Source organism: Convolutriloba macropyga, chromosome 8, assembly GCF_964194025.1.
Source record: "Convolutriloba macropyga chromosome 8, txConMacr16.3, whole genome shotgun sequence".
NCBI classification, from domain to species: Eukaryota; Metazoa; Xenacoelomorpha; order Acoela; family Convolutidae; genus Convolutriloba; species Convolutriloba macropyga.
This window is the reverse complement of record NC_134475.1, coordinates 15699366-15720366: the sequence shown is the minus strand read 5'-3', so window position 1 is coordinate 15720366 and position 21001 is coordinate 15699366. Positions and strand designations below refer to the sequence as shown.

The window sequence follows — 21001 nt, the reverse complement described above, 5'->3', positions numbered from 1 at the left end:
AAATGCTTCAAAAAAAGTGAAAAGCGCAAAATTTAGAGAAATTTTCTGTATTTAGCAGAAAAAATGTTTGGTGTCTCAGGCGTCCTGTCATGTATCTGCAAGAATTAGAAAAAGTTCGCTGGTCAGAAAAAGTTGCTAAACTCAGAAAAAGAGACAAATTTCAAAATCTAAAATCAATTTCAAAACTTTACAAAATCTTGCCAAAATCCGTACTAAAAATATCTTCAGAAACACTTTTTTGTCTCCAGAGACTATCCAGTGTCCCAATTTTAAGCGGTATATAGTTTCACTGGCTCATAAATATCGAATAACTTAAAACGTGATTATAGAAAACTTAAGAAAAAATTTTAAATTCCATCTAGAAATTGCCAATCTCGTGTTAATATATTTAACCATTCCGTTAAGCCTCGCAACTATGCAGTAACTTATAATCAAACCCTGGAGGAAAATCTTGGTCCCTGATCCCGAAAAATCCAAAAAATTCAAATTTCTACAAAAAACTGCAAAATCGTTTTATAAAAAAAATGCGAAAAATTGTGATATTAAAAATTGAAATTTTTTTATTGCCACTAGAAACTATGCAGTAACACACTGGCAAACCCCAGAAGGGGTTCCCTGGCATGGCCACTGGGGAAAGAGAAAATTGTAAAATTTGGTATAAATTTGAGTGTTTGTATAAATTTGAGTAAAAGACCTTTATCAACTTTTTTAAACCTCAATTTTAGACGGATCGAAAAAAATTCAAAAAATGACGAACAAATGCGCAAAAATTGTAACGCTTTGGATTCAAAAACTCCTAAAAATGACTTTTTTGCCTCAAATTACGGTATCCCAGTAGCTTCACCATATCCCAGTTACATATCCCAGTAGCTTCACCACTTTAAGCACTTGAAGGACTACTAATCCCAGCTAAGGGCTTCTAATGAATCTTGATGCCACCTGAGTTTTACCTGTTTATTCCGTTTTGAAAGCTCAAAGTTGTTAAAAAGGTGTGAAACCATCTTTCAAAAAAAACAGAGCACCAATATAATCCAATTCTTGGATTGTAAAAAGGAGAACGCCTAAATAATAGCCGCTGCGAGGCTGACGGTAGCTAATAATAGCCAAATTGAAAGGTCGTACTATGAGTTGGCGCAATGTTTAATGCACAAAGTGAAAGTAACATGTTCGACAGAGGGAAGATGGGGGAGCAATCCCCACCACCTCCTCACAATTTTGTTTTTTAAAATTACACTCTTATAATTACATTCTTCCGCCCTTAGTGAAGCGGAGAACTAAGGGTGTAATTTTTTTTTGAATTTTACACTGCCATCTTTTCTGCGTTTTTTTTAAAATCCTTGGCCCAGGATGGTTCTGGGATGCCTTCTATTGTCCGTCAATAGTGATCTTTACCCACTGGGTCAAATTACTCATTGATGCTGTTGGTTGTATGCGCTAGTTTTTTTTCACCTTTTATAAATGCGCGCGTTCGCCTCGGTGCGTAAAATTATAAACAGATCTATTCTGTTTCGCCCCCCCCCCCAGTGTTTTTATGACCCTCAGTTACAAGTTGTATGTTGTTATAGGTACAGTATGCAACCCCAGTTGTAGACCCCAGTATGCAACCCCGGCACAGTATGCAACCCCGGCACAGTATGCAACCCCAGTTGTAGAGCACTTTCCATTACGTAGTCAATCATTATGTAAAAATATTGTAGCTGCTGTTTTTTTTTGGGGGGGGGGGGTGCAAATAATATGAAGTTTGTGCCCCCCAGCTTAGTGGGCGCATATTATTTGCACCCCCCCCCCCCCCCCCGACGCACGTGCCATATTTTTACATAATGATTTTATATGTAATGGCACGTGCTCTGCAACTGGGGGGCGCATAACGTACTGGGGGGGGCACAAACGGAAAAGAAAGATTCCACGTTTTAGTACTTAAGTCGCTTTTATAGGTGAATACGTAACACAGATAATGTGATACTGAAAAATAGCAAACTACAGCATTTGTTTTGGGACCAACTCGCCACAAAAATACCGAGATTCCTGATTATACAGTGGTACTCCAATTTGAAGCTACGTTCGGGCCGTGCCCATCACAGCCACCCGCAAAAAAGCATCTCCATTTTTGATATTTGGATCGATCCCCCCCCCCCCGTGTTTTTTGCCCCCAGTTACAATTTAAATGTTATATAGCACGTTATTATGTAAAAAATTGCACGTCCACCTGGGGTCATAAAACTTGCACCTGGGGTCCACCTGGGGTCATAAAACTTGCACCTGGGGTCCACCTGGGGTCATAAAACTTGCACCTGGGGTCCACCTGGGGTCATAAAACTTGCACCTGGGGTCCACCTGGGGTCATAAAACTTGCACCTGGGGTCCACCTGTGGTCATAAAAGTTGCACCTGGGGTCCACCTGTGGTCATAAAACTTGCACCTGGGGTCCACCTGGGGTCATAAAACTTGCACCTGGGGTCCACCTGGGGTCATAAAACTTGCACCTGGGGTCCACCTGGGGTCATAAAACTTGCACCTGGGGTCCACCTGGGGTCATAAAACTTGCACCTGGGGTCCACCTGGGGTCATAAAACTTGCACCTGGGGTCCACCTGGGGTCATAAAACTTGCACCTGGGGTCCACCTGGGGTCATAAAACTTGCACCTGGGGTCCACCTGGGGTCATAAAACTTGCACCTGGGGTCCACCTGGGGTCATAAAACTTGCACCTGGGGTCCACCTGGGGCCATAAAACTTGCACCTGGGGTCCACCTGGGGTCATAAAACTTGCACCTGGGGTCCACCTGGGGTCATAAAACTTGCACTTGGGGTTCACCTGGGTTCACATATGCTATCACTAAGCGAGGGGAGGGAGGGGGGGGGGATTTGCAAAACAGCATAGATCCTGATATTTTTACGATAATGGAATGTTTACGTAATATAACCACTTAGCTGCGGGGCTGTTATTGGAAAAGATCCAAATCCTTCAATGTCCTCAGAAACGAGCCGATTTGGGTCTTTCCAATTAACCCCCAAGCTCAGTGGTCATATAACGTTTAGCCCCCCCCCCTCCCCCACCCCATCATGGTAATTATACCCCATAATGGGGGCTATAGTTTTTAGGTGGGCTATAATGGGAAGGCCCGCCTATTTTTCCGACCACATTATACAGCCCCGTCCATTAACCCCCTCACCCCCCCCCCCCCCGCCAAATAGTAGCCTACCGCCTACCGTTAAGGTATATTTTTGGTAAATGTGGGGAATATACACTCTGTCTGCAAGCTTGGGGGGGGGGGGGGTTATTAGAAAGACGCGCTACTCACGCTTGCTCACCAGTAAACGCGATTGTGTAGTGTTCACTTCTGTATGAGAATGTGGCACCCCATATGCTGTACTCCATCTCTGTGTATATTCGGGAGTTTTTGTCTCCTTTGATCTGGTAGTAGGGATCCCAACAGCCCAGTATCAGGAATATGAGAGTAATGTGGACTGTGAACAGTCCGATTGACTTGAACAGGTTGTTGCAACTCATAATCGGTCTGGTCGGTTCACGCTGGCTATTTAGAAGGCTAACATTCTCTATTCAACTGATTCTTCGTGTCTTTCTCATTATAGTCCCCAAGTAATTATAGTCCCCCATTATGGTATCTTAACGATAATTGGTGGTAAGGGGGGGGGGGGGTTATACGATATACGTTATATAATGGAGGGGGATATACGCTAGGTCTAGGGAGATAGAACCTAAAGCCTAATTACTTCCAATCAATCTTATCAAATTTGTGGGAAAGATTAATATTTTTGATAAATACGATAATGTGATCCTTCTTGTTGGTGAACGCGCGCGCTGAGACGCACACTAAAAGTAGATCGCCAAAAATTGAAATTGAATTAAATCAAAAGCAAAAATTGAATTTAAATTTCAGAGATGCTGATTGGCCAGTTGAGGTTAAAAACTTTCGAACAATTGCGTCATCGTATCTGTAACCATCTATACTTGAAGTGATCAGGGGATTGAAGCACGTGCAGCTCAGTTAGCAGGAATTTCAGCTTACAAGGTCAACACATCATAATTCGCTCCCGGATCTTTTAATTTTGTGCCCCCCCCCCCCCACCACCACCACCACCACCACCACCACCACCACCACCACCACCACCACCACCACCACCACCACCACCACCACCACCACCACCACCACCACCACCACCACCACCACCACCACCACCACCACCACCACCACCACCACCACCACCACCACCACCACCACCACCACCACCACCGCCACCACCGCCACCACCGCCACCACCGCCACCACCGCCACCACCGCCACCACCGCCACCACCGCCACCACCACCACCACCACCACCACCACCACCACCACCACCACCACCACCACCACCACCACCACCACCACCACCACCACCAGCACCACCACCACCACCACCACCACCACCACCACCACCACCACCACCACCACCACCACCACCACCACCACCACCACCACCACCACCACCACCACCACCACCACCACCACCACCACCACCACCACCACTACCAGTACGTTATGCAACCCCTAATTTACAGAGCACATGCCATTACATATGACACGTGCGCTCGGGGTTGCAAACAATATGCACCCACTAAGCGGGGGGGGGGCACAATTAAAAAAGGGCTTCCCTCCCTCTCATTATGCCCTTTACACTTCCTTCAGATCTATTCTGAAATCTAACCACACCTACAACATACTCACAATACCATACATCGTTGCGATTGAATTGAGTTCCTCAATTTCAAATGGTATTCAAATACTGATGCTGTTGTGAATTTTTAACAAAGTCTACCTTTCATAACTCAGCATTGAAGTAAATTGCCGAATAAAATATTGTTTTTCTTAAAATTTTGAATCTTTTCCGTTTGTGCCCCCAGCTTAGTGGGTGCATATTATTTTCGGGGGTTGCACTAAGCTGGGGGCACAAACGGAAAGATCCAAAATTTTAAGAAAAACAATATTTTATTCGCCAATAGGATCTACTCTGTTTTGCCCCCCCCCCAGCTTAGTGAGCATAAATCTTTTATGACCCCCTGGCGCACGTGCTATTTTCGGGTATTTCCCATTATAGCCCCCCCCCCAGCTTAGTGGTCAGATAACCTATAGCCCCCCCCCAAACATGGTAATTATACCATAATGGGGGCTATAGTTTTGAGGTGCGCTATAATGGGAAGGCCCGCCTATTTTTCCGACCACATTATACAGCCCCGTCCATTAACCCCCTCACCCTCCCCTCCCCACCGCCAAATAGTAGCCTACCGCCTACCGTTAAGGTATATTTTTGGTAAATGCTGGGGAATACACACTCTGTCTGCAAGCTTGGGGGGGTATTAGAAAGATGCGCTACTCACGCTTGCTCACCAGTAAACGCGATTGTGTAGTGTTCACTTCTGTATGAGAATGTGGCACCCCATATGCTGTACTCCATCTCTGTGTATATTCGGGAGTTTTTGTCTCCCTTGATCTGGTAGTAGGGATCTCAACAGCCCAGTATCAGGAATATGAGAGTAATGTGGACTGTGAACAGTCCGATTGACTTGAACAGGTTGTTGCAACTCATAATCGGTCTGGTCGGTTCACGCTGGCTATTTAGAAGGCTAACATTCTCTATTCAACTGATTCTTCGTGTCTTTCTCATTATAGTCCCCAAGTAATTATAGTCCCCCATTATGGTATCTTAACGATAATTGGTGGTAAGGGGGGGGTTTATACGATATACGTTATATAATGGAGGGGGATATACGCTAGGTCTAGGGAGATAGAACCTAAAGCCTAATTACTTCCAATCAATCTTATCAAATTTGTGGGAAAGATTAAAATTTTTGATAAAAACGATAATGTGATCCTTCTTGTTGGTGAACGCGCGCGCTGAGACGCACACTAAAAGTAGATCGCTAAAAATTGAAATTGAATTAAATCAAAAGCAAAAATTGAATTTAAATTTCAGAGATGCTGATTGGCCAGTTGAGGTTAAAAACTTTCGAACAATTGCGTCATCGTATCTGTAACCATCTATACTTGAAGTGATCAGGGGATTGAAACACGTGCAGCTCAGTTAGCAGGAATTTCAGCTTACAAGGTCAACACATCATAATTCGCTCCCGGATCTTTTTTTAATTTTGTGCCCCCCCCACCACCACCACCACCACCACCACCACCACCACCACCACAACCACCACCACCACCACTACCAGTACGTTATGCCACCCCTAATTTACAGAGCACATGCCATTACATATGACACGTGCGCTCGGGGTTGCAAACAATATGCACCCACTAAGCGGGGGGGGGCACAATTAAAAAAGGGCTTCCCTCCCTCTCATTATGCCCTTTACACTTGCTTCAGTTCTATTCTGAAATCTAACCACACCTACAACATACTCACAATACCATACATCGTTGCGATTGAATTGAGTTCCTCAATTTCAAATGGTATTCAAATACTGATGCTGTTGTGAATTTTTAACAATGTCTACCTTTCATAACTCAGCATTGAAGTAAATTGCCGAATAAAATATTGTTTTTCTTAAAATTTTGAATCTTTTCCGTTTGTGCCCCCAGCTTAGTGGGTGCATATTATTTTCGGGGGTTGCACTAAGCTGGGGGCACAAACGTAAAGATCCAAAATTTTAAGAAAAACAATATTTTATTCGCCAATAGGATCTACTCTGTTTTGCCCCCCCCCCCCAGCTTAGTGAGCATAAATCTTTTATGACCCCCTGGCGCACGTGCTATTTTCGGGTATTTCCCATTATAGCCCCCCCCCAGCTTAGTGGTCAGATAACCTATAGCCCCCCCCCCAAACATGGTAATTATACCATAATGGGGGGCTATAATTTCATGGGGGGGGGGGGCTATAATGGGAAAGACCCCTTTTCTGTTTGTGCCCCCCCCCCATTTTCCACGATAAATTTAATTTATCCACGATAAAGACCCAGTAAAACCATTTTCCAAGATAAATTTATCCGCGATAAAGACCTAGATTCTAGATTAGTGAGTAATTATTATTTGCACCCCAAAGAACACTTGTCATATTTTTACACAATGATTTACTGTGTAATGACACGTGCTTTTTAACTGGGGGGTGCATTACTTACGGGGGGGGGCACAAACGGAAGAGATCCAAAATTTTTGACTAAAGAAAAGAAAACGTTTTTTCTCAGTGCTGTCATGATCCTTTTTTACTGCAGTGAATAGTCGCAGTTACTAATTTTTTCAAATTTGGCCACTTACTGCTGCATACTGCATCTGTTTTTTTCTCGGAGAAATCATTCGGCAAAAAATATCCTAGAATTTTTTTTTAAAACTAGATTATTTTTGGAGCAATTATAATCCATGCCTCTTAACGGAATGCAATCTGTTCGATTAGCACAATGGGACGGACTAAAGATCACAGAATACATTGTATGCCAGTCTAACATGATAAAAAGACATAACAAATTAGTGGCAAAAAATTAAGTCTGAATTTAAAACTAATTTAGGCAGTTGAAAGACTGAATTCACAAAATTTGTATTGCTAATTTAAACGCTTACAAATTATCAGTGCAAAGGAGGTGAGTATTATGATTTAGTAGATTTGGTTACCCCCACACGTCGTAGGATGTTATTATTGCTGGATGCTAGTGCTAGGATTATCAAACTGCAACGTGGAAAATATGTTTGTTATAATTAATTGTTCTGGAACATATTTGGGAAGAGTAGTGGCAATAATGTCCGTGAAAATTTTAAGAAGTATTTAAAAAGAGAACGAACTACTCTGTTTTCTGCGGCGGTTATGAGTTTCAAAGATGAATTTAATCCTAATGCTTTCTTCAATTTTTTCAGTGAAACTTTGAGCCGTTAGGGTCTCTAAACAACGTTCGCTTTCCGAATGAAACTGTTTTCTAATTTTCTGCCTGGCCTAGAAATCGAAATAATCAATTCTTCTTATCAAAAAAATATGTTAATGTATTTCTTCGACAAACTTCTATGAAGCAGGAACCATTGATTCATCATCGTGTATGATTCTGATTTCCTCTTTTTCTGCTCCTAGAAGACAACTTCAGGTAACTTTGATGTTTCTGGGGGGATTTTTTGTTTTCTTCCTTATCATTTTACTTATCTCTTAGTTACTTTGCAGAGTTGCAAATGGTAATCTAAGAACAGAGAAATTAAGCGCTCTTAGCGGCGCCTAATTTTTTTTAATACTATATAAGTAGTGCTGAAAAAAATTACCTTGTTTAATAATTAGAACAACAAAGGTCCAAATGCGTGCATTGAAAAAAAGATTCATTAGCGTCTAAATACGTTTGCTCTATAGTGGGATTTGTTAACCGTAATTTTTAAATTTTAAAAATGTTCAATATAAACCCAAGAATGGGTGAGCAGAATGCATGCAAGGGTTGCTCTGAATACAACTGTTTCGAGGCAAACAAAGTGATAGAAAATACCGCAAATTTCCCACTTAGTTTTTTTTTAAAATAGGAAGATTTCACCCTAGAGCCAATCAGAGTGACCCATAACACTGCCGCGGTATAGATACAATACATTCCCCTTAACTTATTAGTAATATGCTTGACAGAAAATGCCTTAGTATTCTTATCAGAAATTTTTGCATTTAAGAAATGTTTCTAGAGAAAAAAGAAATAAGTGACTTTTGTATCGTTTCGGCAATCGCTTTCATTTTGGTAGCATTACATTCAGCTATTGGTAAACGATTCTTTATATGCCCAGACAAACTTAGGGGTTGTAGATTTTTATGAAAATTATAAAATAAGAGAATTGAATGTTACTTCGATAACCAAGTTTTCAAAAATTAAAATTCCGGTGTAATTTGAAGATATATTTTTAAAAAGAATAGGCGGATTCGAAATCTATTATTGGATTTATGCTGAAGGTTTGTTCAAAAAGTGCAAAGTCAATTTTTGAGCGTAACATTGACTTCAATTCCCTGTGAAAACAATTTTGAGGGACTTTTTAGAAAATATTGTGTGCTTTAATTGGCGTTGTGACTAACTTTCACAAATTTTTAATGTTTTTTCGCCAAATGTTTAGAATCAAGTTTTTGCCTACTATCCGATCCCGGGTAAACTGGTGAAAAGTGTATAATTCCGACTTTCGGGTTTGCTCTATGGAACAAGAGCCGAAATTCAAGAAAACTCTCAGTTTTCCTTGTTGAAAATGTTATCTGATCAGTAAGTGCCCGAATAAAAAAACTGACGCCTTTTGCATGTCAATGCAATTTTTGAGGCAGAAAAATTGAAAGAAAACAAATATTTTCCTTTTGATTATAACTATATCCTTACTAATGAGGTTTGCTCAGTTTTTTTTCAACTGAAATACAGTTTGTAAACATATTTTTGCAAGCTGACGTAGTTTGTTTCACGTCCTTCAAAATTTTGTGATGGTAATATACTTTCACTTTTTGCGACGTACTTATCGTAACTGATTATTTCAGTCTTTCCGAGCGGCGAGAATGATAATCAGAGAAAATAAACAATTCAATTTGTTTCAAATGCTCTTTTGCTTTTCAGTTCCTAAAAAAATTTAACTTCTGCTTTTAGCGAGCGTGGCCACACAATATTGAAAAATGAGCTGTTGATCCTAGATTTTGCTGTCGGGCTTAAATCTCGGTACCTAACTGTCGAAACCAAATCGCCTCCCGGTACCAAATTTTTCGATTTGGTACCGGGTTCGAAAAACATTGTAAATGAGATCCACATTTAATTTGACTTAAATTTGTAACCTAATTTATTTTTTCAATGCATAGTTAAAATGCATAGTTTAAGTGCTTTCCTTATCATCTATAGAAGCTCCTTTAAGCAACCGCCAATTTCTAAGTATAAATATGGTTAAATCGGTGGAATTAGACGCTTGTAATAAAGTAATTGTTCTTGGATTTAGCTATCTTTGCCTCGATTTTCCGGCACAAACGAGGGCGCTATTCTCAAAGGTCAGTTCGGTAATATCTTCCAAATCGTGAAACCAATTCCATTTTCAAATATTCCACAAAAATTCCATTTTTAAAAAATCCTTAGCGTCAAGTATCTAATAACAATTCAAAACGCGTGCACAACGCTGATCAGGTCACCGAAAGTCAACAATAGCCTACAGTGGGGATTTGAGATCACAATTTGGCGTTTATTCATATTATGTTTCTTTTGCCTCTCTTTTTTTGTAGAATTTATATAGCTTCAAAAGTATTTTTTAAATAAAATAGCAACTGTTACAATGATTGAGAACAGTTTTCGACGCGCAGTTGATAGAATAACACAAAATTAATCCATTAAAGTATACTCGATAGTACGCAAATTCGTTCAATTTTACAATCGAATGTGAACATCACAGCCTATGTTTATGCATGTGTTCTTATTTATACTTGTGAAATACACTTATAGCCGCAAAATTGAGATGATTATCGATTTTGACAGGGAAAAAACGTAGGTGTAACTCCAACGAGTGAAATGTGAAATCGCATTACATGTATTGGCTTGAGTAGCTACAGCGAGAAAATTTATATGTGAAAGTACTGACAAATAATTGCAAGTGTAGCTCACAAATTGATAAGTGTAGCTGACAGTCCCTCGTTGAGCACTTTATGGTCCGTGCATAACAATATTGTTAAGTAGACTGTAATGCAAGAAATATTAAGCTTCACTGAAAACTGAACCATAAAGCATATGCTCGAAGACCTCGGTTGGCTCCAGCAGGGTTGAGTCAAAAAAATTTAACTAAAAGATACAAATTTAAATTTAATTTTGTGTCATTACTTTAAACAAATGAGCTTCATAAACCTTCTAACTTTCGCAAACCCATATTTCTCAAGTTGATTTGAGGACATGGTAAGTCAAATTCACATCAATTTTTGTCCACGTATTTAGTTGTTTTCAATTTACAACTACAATAATAAAACAAACTAACCTATGAAAAATCTCCAAAAAAACCTCGGAAAAAAATCAAGAAAAAAAAACAAAGTGAGGGCTTACTCAAAGTCATCTTTAGAATAGCCTATAAACCATTCAAATCAAGAAATTTCTTCAAGAAGTGTCCGCAACTCAACACAAATTCTGATGCATAATAGAGTCCTTTGCCACTTGTTGACACTCTCAATAGAACGATTTGTTCTTCAACCGCTCAATGGTTGATCTCGCATCACTGCTGATTCTCTGCAAAATTAAGAAACAACTGCGATTTGGAAAATAGGAATGGTCAGCGCAGGATATAGTCAATCGAAAGCAAGAACAAACTTTACAGTACGATTGAAAGAAACAGGTCAGCGCGGGATATAGTCCTATGAAAGCATGAACAAACTTTACAGAATGATTGAAAGAAACAGCGTGGAAAAAATTGAAAAATTCTGTTTGGTTTCGATTTAATTAGTGAAGCGCGTTAAAAAATCAGAGGAATGTCTCGACAGTTTTTCTGGACTTCGAGAATGAAAATCAGAGAAAACTTCAATTTGTTTCAATTGTTGTTTTGCTTTTCAGTTTCTGCAAATCTAAGTTTTGCTTTTAGCGAACGTGGATTCACAATATTGAAAAATGAGCCGTGGATCCTAGATTTTGCTGTCGGCACTTATTCTCGGTACCTAACTGTTAAAACCAAATCGTCTCCCGATACCAATTCCTTCGGGTTTTCTAATGCACCATTTGGATCTCAAAATAAGGGGACTCATGATTACCCTTACTCAATTGCGTAACTTACATGTTTAATACACAGTTTACACGTATAGTTTAGGCGCTTTACTCATCGTCTATAAAAGTTGTTAACAGCAATCCCTATTTTCTACATATAAGTTTGTTTGAATAGGTAGATATAGACGATTGTAATAAAGTAATTGTTCTTGGACTCTGCTACCTTTGCCTTAATTCTTTTTTCCAATTTTTCCACCAAAACAGAGACCCTATTCTCAAAAATCGGTTTGGTATTATCTTCCAATTCGTGAAAACAATTCTTTTTTTCAAATTCTCCACAAAAAAATCCTTAGAGTTAAGATCTCATAACATTCTGAACCACGTGCACAAGACTAATCAGGTCGAAAAAGTCAACAATGACCTGTACAGCGGGGATTCGAGCTCACAATTTGCTCACTATTTTGTTTCTTCTACCTCTTTTTTGTAGAATCCGTACAGCTTCAAAAATAATTTTTACGCAATATTGCAATTATTAAAAAGAATGAGAACAATTTTGGTGCGCAGTGGCGAGAATAGCACCAACTTAGCCCGTTGAAATTTACTCGACCATACGCGAATTTGTTCAAAATTACACTTGAATGTCATTAAACATCACAGCTAAATATTGTGCATATGCTCTTATTTATACCTGTGAAATACGCTTATGATCGCAACTTTTAGATGATTATAGTTTTTGGTAGAAAAAAAACGTAAGTGTAACCCAAACGAGTTGATTTTGAAACTGCATTACATATGTTGGCTTGATTAGCTACAGCGAGAAAACTCGAATAAGAAGGTACTGACGAATAAATGCAATTGCAGCTCACAAATTGTTAAGTGTAGCTGACTTAACAAATTGTTAAGTGAGCACTGTTTTAGTTGTTGTATAACAATCTTGTCAATAAGACTGTAATGCATGAAGAATTAAGTTGCACAGATAACGGAACCAAAAAGCAGATGCTTAGTGTCCTCGGTTGATATCAACAGGTAGAGTGAAAAACATTTTCCGTTTACGTACAGAAATAATATTAATTTTGTGTCACTTCGTTAGCAAAATGAGCATCACAACCATTCTAATTTTTGCAAACCCAAAAATTTTTAGGTTGATTTGAGAACACGGTCATTCAATTTCACATCATTTTGGTCTGCGTTTTCGGCTTTTTTGTTACAACTACAATAATGAAAAACTATTCTATGAAAAGCTATAAAAACCTTTGACAAAACAAAGAAAACACAAAGAGAGCACATATTCATAATTTACTTTAGAAGTGACATCGAGATCATTCAAGTCAAGAATTTTTCTCAAGTGTCCTCAGCTCAACACAAATTCTGATTTATAATACAGTTTTTTGCCACCTCTTGTTACACTCAGTAAAACGATTTGTTCTTCAACCGCTCAAGGGTTGATCTCGCATCATTGCTCTTATCTAGTTGACAGCATTACCGCTGGTACGAAAAACTGGCAGTGAAAAAAGTTGGAAATTTTAACAATTTTAAGTGCAAATTTTGATTAGGAACTCGGGAATGAACAGCGCGGGATATGGTCAATCTAAATCATGGGTAAAGCTTATAGTTTGATTGAATGAAACAGCGTAGAAAGTATTGAAAAAAAAATGCATGTCCTCAATATGCACTTGCGATTCTGTGTGATTGCTTTGGTGTACACTAAGTGTTTTCTTTGCAACGCACTTCTCCTTCAATCGGAAAAAACTAACAAATATTCTTCGGGTTTCTGCGCGCAACTTTTGAAGGCATTATAGGTGTTTTTAGTCAGATACTTGAAAGTACCCAGCACCACGCCTTTCAATGGAAAAGCTGGCTTTGGTATAGGAGGATCAGCTGATTTCAGGCTGCCTGTGCTGGTTATGATTTCCGATCTTCTGTTCTGGTAAAAACAATAAAATGTCATTTCCATGAGAAGACATCTCATTTATTCAGCCAATTATAGAAGTAGATGAAATAGGGACCACGCAGCCCCTTCAGTCAGCTTTAGGGAAAAATTTCATAACTCAGCTTAACATGTTAGTAGGCAATTAGACATCCACTAGAGAAAATGCTCCATTGTTATGTTATTCATTACCATTATCAGGTGCCTGGATGTATACTGCCCTCATTTTAACTCTGGGGCTAAATTTATCTCGAAATTATTTATTGTCTGGTCATATATTTTAAATGTGCGTGAAGTTTTAGAAAAACTATAGAAATTGGCCATTTTGTAGATCTCAGACTCTGGATGTAGCCGGCAATCAAGTTGTGTCATGCCAGGCTCAAAGTAATATGACCGCTCTTCAAGATCGCATTCAAGATAGAACAAAGATAGCTTACATGAGCTTCCTGCTGTTGTGACAAGAGTTTAAAGTGAGCACAAGAGTTTACTAATCGAAAACAGCTACACACCCGCTGACACGTTTTTACCTATGCTGAATGCTGTTCAGGCATCATTAGACGTTACCGTCACCTCTTTCTTGCAACCATGCCTTACCGCAAGTGCAGCTGAGGAATCTGGTTTTGCCGTGTCAAGTGCTGATGACAGGAAGTAGAAACTGTAGCCCAGAAATGTACTTAAGTTGGAAATCTATTCATTCGTTTGGCTTTCGAGTCGTTTGGGAAAATTTTCAAAGATTATTGGGTTATCTCTAGATTTCAGTGAGTTAATGGAATCAGTCTTGCTATAGCAAATTGTGGGTGCATAATCATGCTTATTGCAAGAGACGTGAGATATTAGGCCGATATGAAACGCTAGCAAACCTTTGAATTTGTTTTCTAAGAGGGGAGTCTTCATGGAGGAATTCATTTTCGGGTAAGCGGAAACAATTAATGCTAAAGAGGTTTTGATTTTCTGCCCAAGAAGTGGGGATCTCAGCATTTTGCACCATATCGATTGGGTCCTAAGGGTGTGCTGAAACAAATTTAGCTGCGAGAACAGGAAAGAAGATAGAGTGAATCCCATGGATGCGAGCTGACTTTTTTTAACTGGGAATCTTTAAATTCAGGTTTCCTCTGTTTAAAATACCGAGTCTTGAAATTTCTTTGTTTTCTTGGAACTGCCATGTTCATTTTCGCCATGGATCACGTGGTTTTGATAGCAAAAGCAATTGTATTGTCAGGCGTTCTCCTGCGTTTGATCAGAGCAGTTTACTTTTTTTATTTTTCTGTTTAATTGGAGCTTCAAGAGATTGTTGAACTCAGAGACCCTTTATCCATTAGAAGTAAACCTTTTTGCCAGTAACTTTCTCAATTTTCGGTGTTGAGCAAACTGTCATGTCAATATGCGTGTTGATTCTAAACCTTAACACACTAAAAAATCTAAATTAAACCTACTTTAAGGTAAACTCATGTTAAGGTAAGATTGAGTAAACGTTACCATAAATGAGTTCAGCTAAAATTTATCTTAACGAACTAAGGGTCAATTTACCTTAAATTTAAATTTTGGAACCTGTTTTTAACGAAAAAGCACCCTTTTTGCGAAAATTTTATCCGTTATGGAAAGTAAAATTTTCAAACTAGACAGTTTAAAATTTGATCGGCGGAAAACATTTACTGATTTTTTCTAAAACTAAAATATGGCATTATATCGGTAAACATGTACTTTTTAGTTAATAGAGTTTCAGCAATTTTTACGATCGATGTTTTGCGGTTGAAGTCACGTATTGGCACAGCTTTATTTAGGAAAATTATTTCATTTTTTTCAAAATTGTAAATATTATCCACTATTATCCACGCTGCTTACTTCCGATAGACTTTTCTCAATCCGTTAACAGCATGTCAGTTGAGCATAATTGAAGGAAAGCTTAATTGACGATCAACTGCAAAAATTCTTTTGCAACACTAGTTGAGGATTGAGAGGACTATTGAAGATTTGCGCCTATCCAAATCATTGCCATTAATAAAATTTAAGTGTTTGATTGGGGCGTTAAATAATTATTTATCAAGTTAGAAGCAAGCTCAAGATGATGTCTAGTTGAAGAATTAACTGTTGAATTTATTCGAAAATTAAATAACTTTATCGTGGAAATTGGTTTTACTATCGGTCAAAAGTAAAATGTGTTTTGTTACTTTTCTCCAGGCTTAACGTAGAGTTTTTCCACCTCTGGAAACACTCACGTGTAGTCAAAAAATGGGACCATGCGTTTTCACTGGTTTCCACGAAAGCTCAAAACCCAAAAAATAGCAAAACTTTACATGTTGCGGTGTAATGCGACATACATAACTCTTTTTCAAACTCTTTTCTACATTGCTGAAAAGAATACAATTATATTTCAAGCTTTGCGATATATATATCAAGCAAATTAACGTAGAGCATGGTAATTTCAAATTCAAATGGCACAAAAAAAAATAAAAAAAATCCCAGAATGAATGCAGAAAAGATCGGACTCTTTCTTCTTAGATACTCACAGTTAAAATAAAGTCAGTTCATTTTAATTCAGAGTCTTCACTACGAATGGCTGCTTTTCCCTTTTCGTTTTTCCTTCGATTTCTTTGCTTTCCCGAGGCACAGTCTTGAAAGGCCGAAGAAGAGAACGGCAGCAAACGCTAAACATGGCGCCACCCAAATGACACCCAAAACCCAGCCAAATTTCAAACTGAGCTCATTGCTTTTCAAGTCCTGTTTCAAACTCACTTCGGATTTGGTGTTAAATACGTTTGCAGTGGAGAACTTTGTGAGAACTTTGCCATAAAAGGAGTTTGGTCTTTTGTTTAAGTCGTTGAATTCGTTTTCCTGTGTCACGAACTCGCTCGTGGGAATTGCACATGTTGCGAGAGCACACGCCACTAAAAATGTCATGAAATGTCATTTATACACTGTGATCATCTGCTATTTAGCAATTCCATCTTAAATGTAGGGCTTGGTTAAATAAGGAAACATTTATTTTTATAAGCATTTGTGTCCAAATTAATTCGCGTTTTACGACTATAATGGTCTTTGTTTAGCTTAAAAAGAGGAGCAAATTGCCATTAGCCATTACAATCAAAACGCACCATTATAAAGCTGTTGAAATGCCAATTATAGATAGCAGTTGATAAAATTGAAAATTGTTTTCTCTCACATAAAGAGACATAAATTGGACTTAAAAAGTTGTGGTTTTCTTCAAAATCAATCCAAATTTTTTGAATTACTTCGCAAGGAGTGAAATGAGTTTATAGCGAGAAGAAATTAAATGCGGCAATTTTTTTCCAATTTGTTGTGTATCTGACAAAGAATCCCCATAGAGAATAAATGTGCTTCAGAATAATATTTGCCAATTAAACCGGGTGAGGGGGGAGCTATGAGGCAGGTCTCAATTTTACTCACAAACTAGAATAGATAGGACAAGAAGTGCAATGAAAGGAGCTCCCTTCTCGAGAGCAATGACTCTGCAACAAGCTAAGAATCCGAGGATGATAATGACCACTGACAACCCGATTGTAATGAAGAGGAATGCTATGGTTGCAGTTGCCCGAGTGTTGAACTCTTCTGCACCCAGACCATCAAGAAGGTGATCTGTAAATGCAGCCAGAAGTACACTCACGTTGCAATAACGCGCAAAATATACTCAAGACGGTGGTGGTCAAGCAAGCCGATAGATAAGCAAGCCGAATTTTGAAAATGAGGTCAAGTAAGCAGAAAATTTTTGGGATACCCGTATTTTAAGTTGCCCCTGGCGGGCCGGTGGGCGCGCTAAGCGCGCGTCGCGGCTTCGCCGCGATAACCGATCCGCGGTTTCCGGATTACATCCCACAGCGGATGAGAGGCATGGCCATGGGCAGCGGTCCGCTAAGGCCCGTACCCACTAGATGTCTAAAAAATGACGTATTTTTTGTTTCTTTGGTGCATTGGAATACATTATGCACTATAATACTACGCGCAGTATTGATTGCAACGGCTAACAATGTATTATTTCTGATAGATTACATAACTGTTACATAACTTTCGGCTTGCTTTTCTGTCGGCTTACTTTTACTTCGGCTTCCTTTGCGTTCGCCACTCAAGACATTATTTAGATCCACATTATTTAGATTTCTTAAAAAAAGTTATATCAGTTTATATCGGATAGAGCATTATCTGACTAAGACTAAACTTTGCCTTACAAAATTTGGGTCTTTCCCCCCATGAAATTATAGCCCCGCCATTATGGTATATTTACGATGATTGGGGGCTATAGGTTATCTGACCACTAAGGTCTATAAGGAGGTCTATAATGGGAAAGACCCCAAAACTTTACCCAATAAAAATGTCTGACATGTAGTTTTTGGTTCCGCAGCAGAATGGACAGCAAAAGGCCCTGCCTGTGGTACATTTCTATATCGTGCTAAACAACTACAAAGCACAACTAGTATTTGAGGGGCTTTAAAGGGAAATTGAGACAGAAAAAAGTTATTTTATTAAATCTTATGAGGAAGCTTGTCCAATTTCTATTTATGAAATACCTAGGATGAGGTGCTAAACATAAGACGGATTGTACTGACCAATTTGGACTGCGGACAGAGCTTCTGGTGCAACAGGTACTAGTGTAGCCGGATCATTTCTTGTTGCGCCCCCCAGTACGTTATGCTCCCCCCCCCCCCCCCGCCGTTACACAGCACGTGCCATGTAAATCATTACGTAGAATTAAGACACGTGCGCCTGGGGGTGTGCAAATAGTATGCACCCGCTAAAATGGGGCACACAAACGGAAAAGAACCGTCTAGCCAATACCATATTTTGATCTTATCGGTTTGACTGACACCTTCATCGGTCTTTTCTGTCTGGACAATACTCAATTTTTGACCTGTACGCTTTGGTCAACACTGACATATCAATTTCTTAGTAAACATAAAAAAATATTTGATATTCAATTTATGGTCAAATAAAATGAAACAAATTAATTATAGTTTAAGTTGGACTTATCTACATGTTTTTAAGTGTTTAGTTGTCTCTAGACAGTGGTGGAGGCAAAAGACTGTTCATTCTGGCCGACAGCGACTAAAGTTTGTTTGGTCCGGTCAAGGGTGACCATGCTGTGGATGGTCTGGTTGTTAACCACTTTTTGGTCTGTGCTGTCTCAGTCACCAAGTCCATAATTCAAGTCCGTTTGACCCATAAGTGTTTTGGCTCTCGGACCTCATCGTGGGTAGGAAAAGTTTTCCCCTTACTTTTGGAACAATTGCCAACTTTCTGACATCTGAGAACCCCATGACATCTTCTGCGTGTGCAGAACGTTATAGCAATTAGTTTGCAGCTTTTTTGGGACACTCCTTAAGTTCCGATTTTTTCCTCAAAGAATTATTCTGAGCTCTCTTTATTTTGCAAAATTCTGGCTAATGCAGCTAACTGTCATCTCAAAAACACACCTGTTCTAGTAACTTTCATGTCTTTCCGGTAAATCTACTACTTCAATGAGCCCTGTGTATTGAAGTAAACTTTATACTTTATTTTAGATGTTGGATTACTTAGCTGAACTAAGACAAGTACTCAATTACTTCATTCTGAAAAATAAATGACGCAATTGGGTAAGCCACTCAGATTGTGTAAAATGTCCAATGGATATTTTATTGTTGTACTTTTTGCCGATTAGACAGCAGCGAACAATATTGCTGCAGCAATTCAAATTGAACGGAACCATTCTTTTCGTAAAAACTATATATACGATTAGTGGGTGCATAATATTTGCGTCCACAGACGTATGTGCCAAATTTCTACATAATTATTTACTATGTAATGGCACGTGCTCTAAAACTGGGGGACGCATAAGGTACGGGAGGCACAAACAAAAAAGAACCAAATTTTTTTTTTATAAATCAACGGGTCTCTCCCATTATAGCCTCCCCCCATGAAAATATAGCCCCCATTATGGTATAATTACCATGAGGGGGGGGGGTTAAAGGTTAATTTACCACTAAGCGTGTGGGGGCTATAATAGGAAAGACCCAAATTACCTAACTAGATAACTTAGTCATATTTACTTTTTCGAATCTTTAAGTAATTTTATGAGATTTATCAGGATTAGAAAGATAGCTTGTACAAAAGGTTCGACCATAAAGTCAGATATTTATGATAAATTTTGTACCCCCATGCCCTTAGTATACCAATTATCCCGCTACTTTTGTTTATGAATCCGATTTAGGGTAGTCGTTTTTTAGTTTTAGTAATCCCCTTGTTAGGGTACTAGCAAGTTTGTCAGCGGATACTATTTGCACCCCCATAATTTTACTTAATGATTTACTATGTAATGGCTCTGTAGCTGTGGGTGCATAACGTATGAGGGGGCAAAAAAGGAAAAGATCCAAATTGAGTTTATAGCTAAAATTATCTTCGATTGTGTTCAAGCTTTTCATACTTAAAGTAATTGTAAATTATTAACTGAACTTTCTTTTTTCTTAGTGGTTACAAATTGCTTCGCACATTAAAAGTTGGCAAGAAAATTGAATCGCAGATAAAGCGATTCTTCTGATTGGGGGTTGCGCTGATGCTGATGTACCGTGCAGTAATTTTTTACTCGAAAGTCAAGACCAGCCAGTGTAAATTGGGACATGGACAGAGTACTGGCCGTTCATAAAAACAAAAGTCTTCAGACTGATTGAGCTCTGATTTTCTCTGTTATCAACATCTGGCTTGTATTGTAGGTCTCTATGAAATAATTCAGAAAAAAATGGTCGATTATCTTAAGAAGTCAAAGGCACCAGATCTTTACAAAGTACAAAGCATGACATCAAGTATTATTCATAAAACTTTAATGATCACTTTGGCTTACCTGTATTGAGCCAATCATTTGTCTCTGAAATACTATTGTCCAAAGCACATGAATAGGCGACTGCTACTCGGTTTGATGCCAGTTTGCGTCTGAGTTAATCACAATAAGAAAATGTTGCCATTTTTTTTAAATGTAGGCTCAACATAAGCCGCCTAAATTGAGCAATCAGTTGTTGTCTTCATTTTCAAATGATTTATCGTCTTCATTTTCACGGGGTAATACGCGGTTTCAAGAACAACATTACAAAAGTATTGATGATGCTATTTTGTCAATTGCCCCCCCCCCCCCAAAAAAAAAACGTCTCCAGGATCAACACTGTTTTTCATTTGGCTTGAAAAGCCGTGCCAGCAATTTTTTTTGTTACGTAGAAGCGATAAAAAGGCGATTTAAACTGTGCAAAAGATAAACTTGACATAACTTGACAAGGAATTTTTCTTGTTTAACATCTACGGAACTAGAGAGATGGACCCTTGATGATTAAGAAAGAGCGCAATAACGGGTTATAAGATATGCCCACGTTCAAAAGCTTAAGGTCAGGTTGAGCGATGGCAAGTGCACTATGTTTGGAAGTGAGGGGATGCTGATTAGAATACAGTACTGGTCCATTTTCACAG

The 21001-nt window shown here is 38.9% G+C and overlaps 1 protein-coding gene and 1 long non-coding RNA gene across 3 annotated transcripts in view; both read right to left on the bottom strand.

Annotated features, from left to right (window-relative positions):
• LOC142343966 (uncharacterized) overlaps positions 1–3972 on the bottom strand; it is a 50179-nt gene extending 46207 nt beyond the window's left edge. Inside the window, exons 1-2 of one of the 2 annotated variants that reach the window (XM_075395376.1) lie at positions 3788–3972; positions 3312–3535 (exon numbers count right to left, since the gene is read on the bottom strand). In XM_075395376.1, the coding sequence (XP_075251491.1) occupies positions 3312–3510 (199 nt within the window). In that variant the 5' untranslated portion in view covers positions 3511–3535; positions 3788–3972. Of the gene's footprint in view, positions 1–3311; positions 3538–3787 lie in introns of both variants that reach the window. The other variant, XM_075395375.1, reaches the window with a different exon arrangement.
• Positions 3973–15844: 11872 nt separating this feature from the next.
• LOC142343965 (uncharacterized) lies at positions 15845–17153 on the bottom strand. The gene is made up of 2 exons (XR_012759232.1): positions 16970–17153; positions 15845–16449 (listed from the first exon to the last, which is right to left on the bottom strand). It is a non-coding gene; the product is annotated as an uncharacterized LOC142343965 (long non-coding RNA).
• Positions 17154–21001: the final 3848 nt, after the last annotated feature.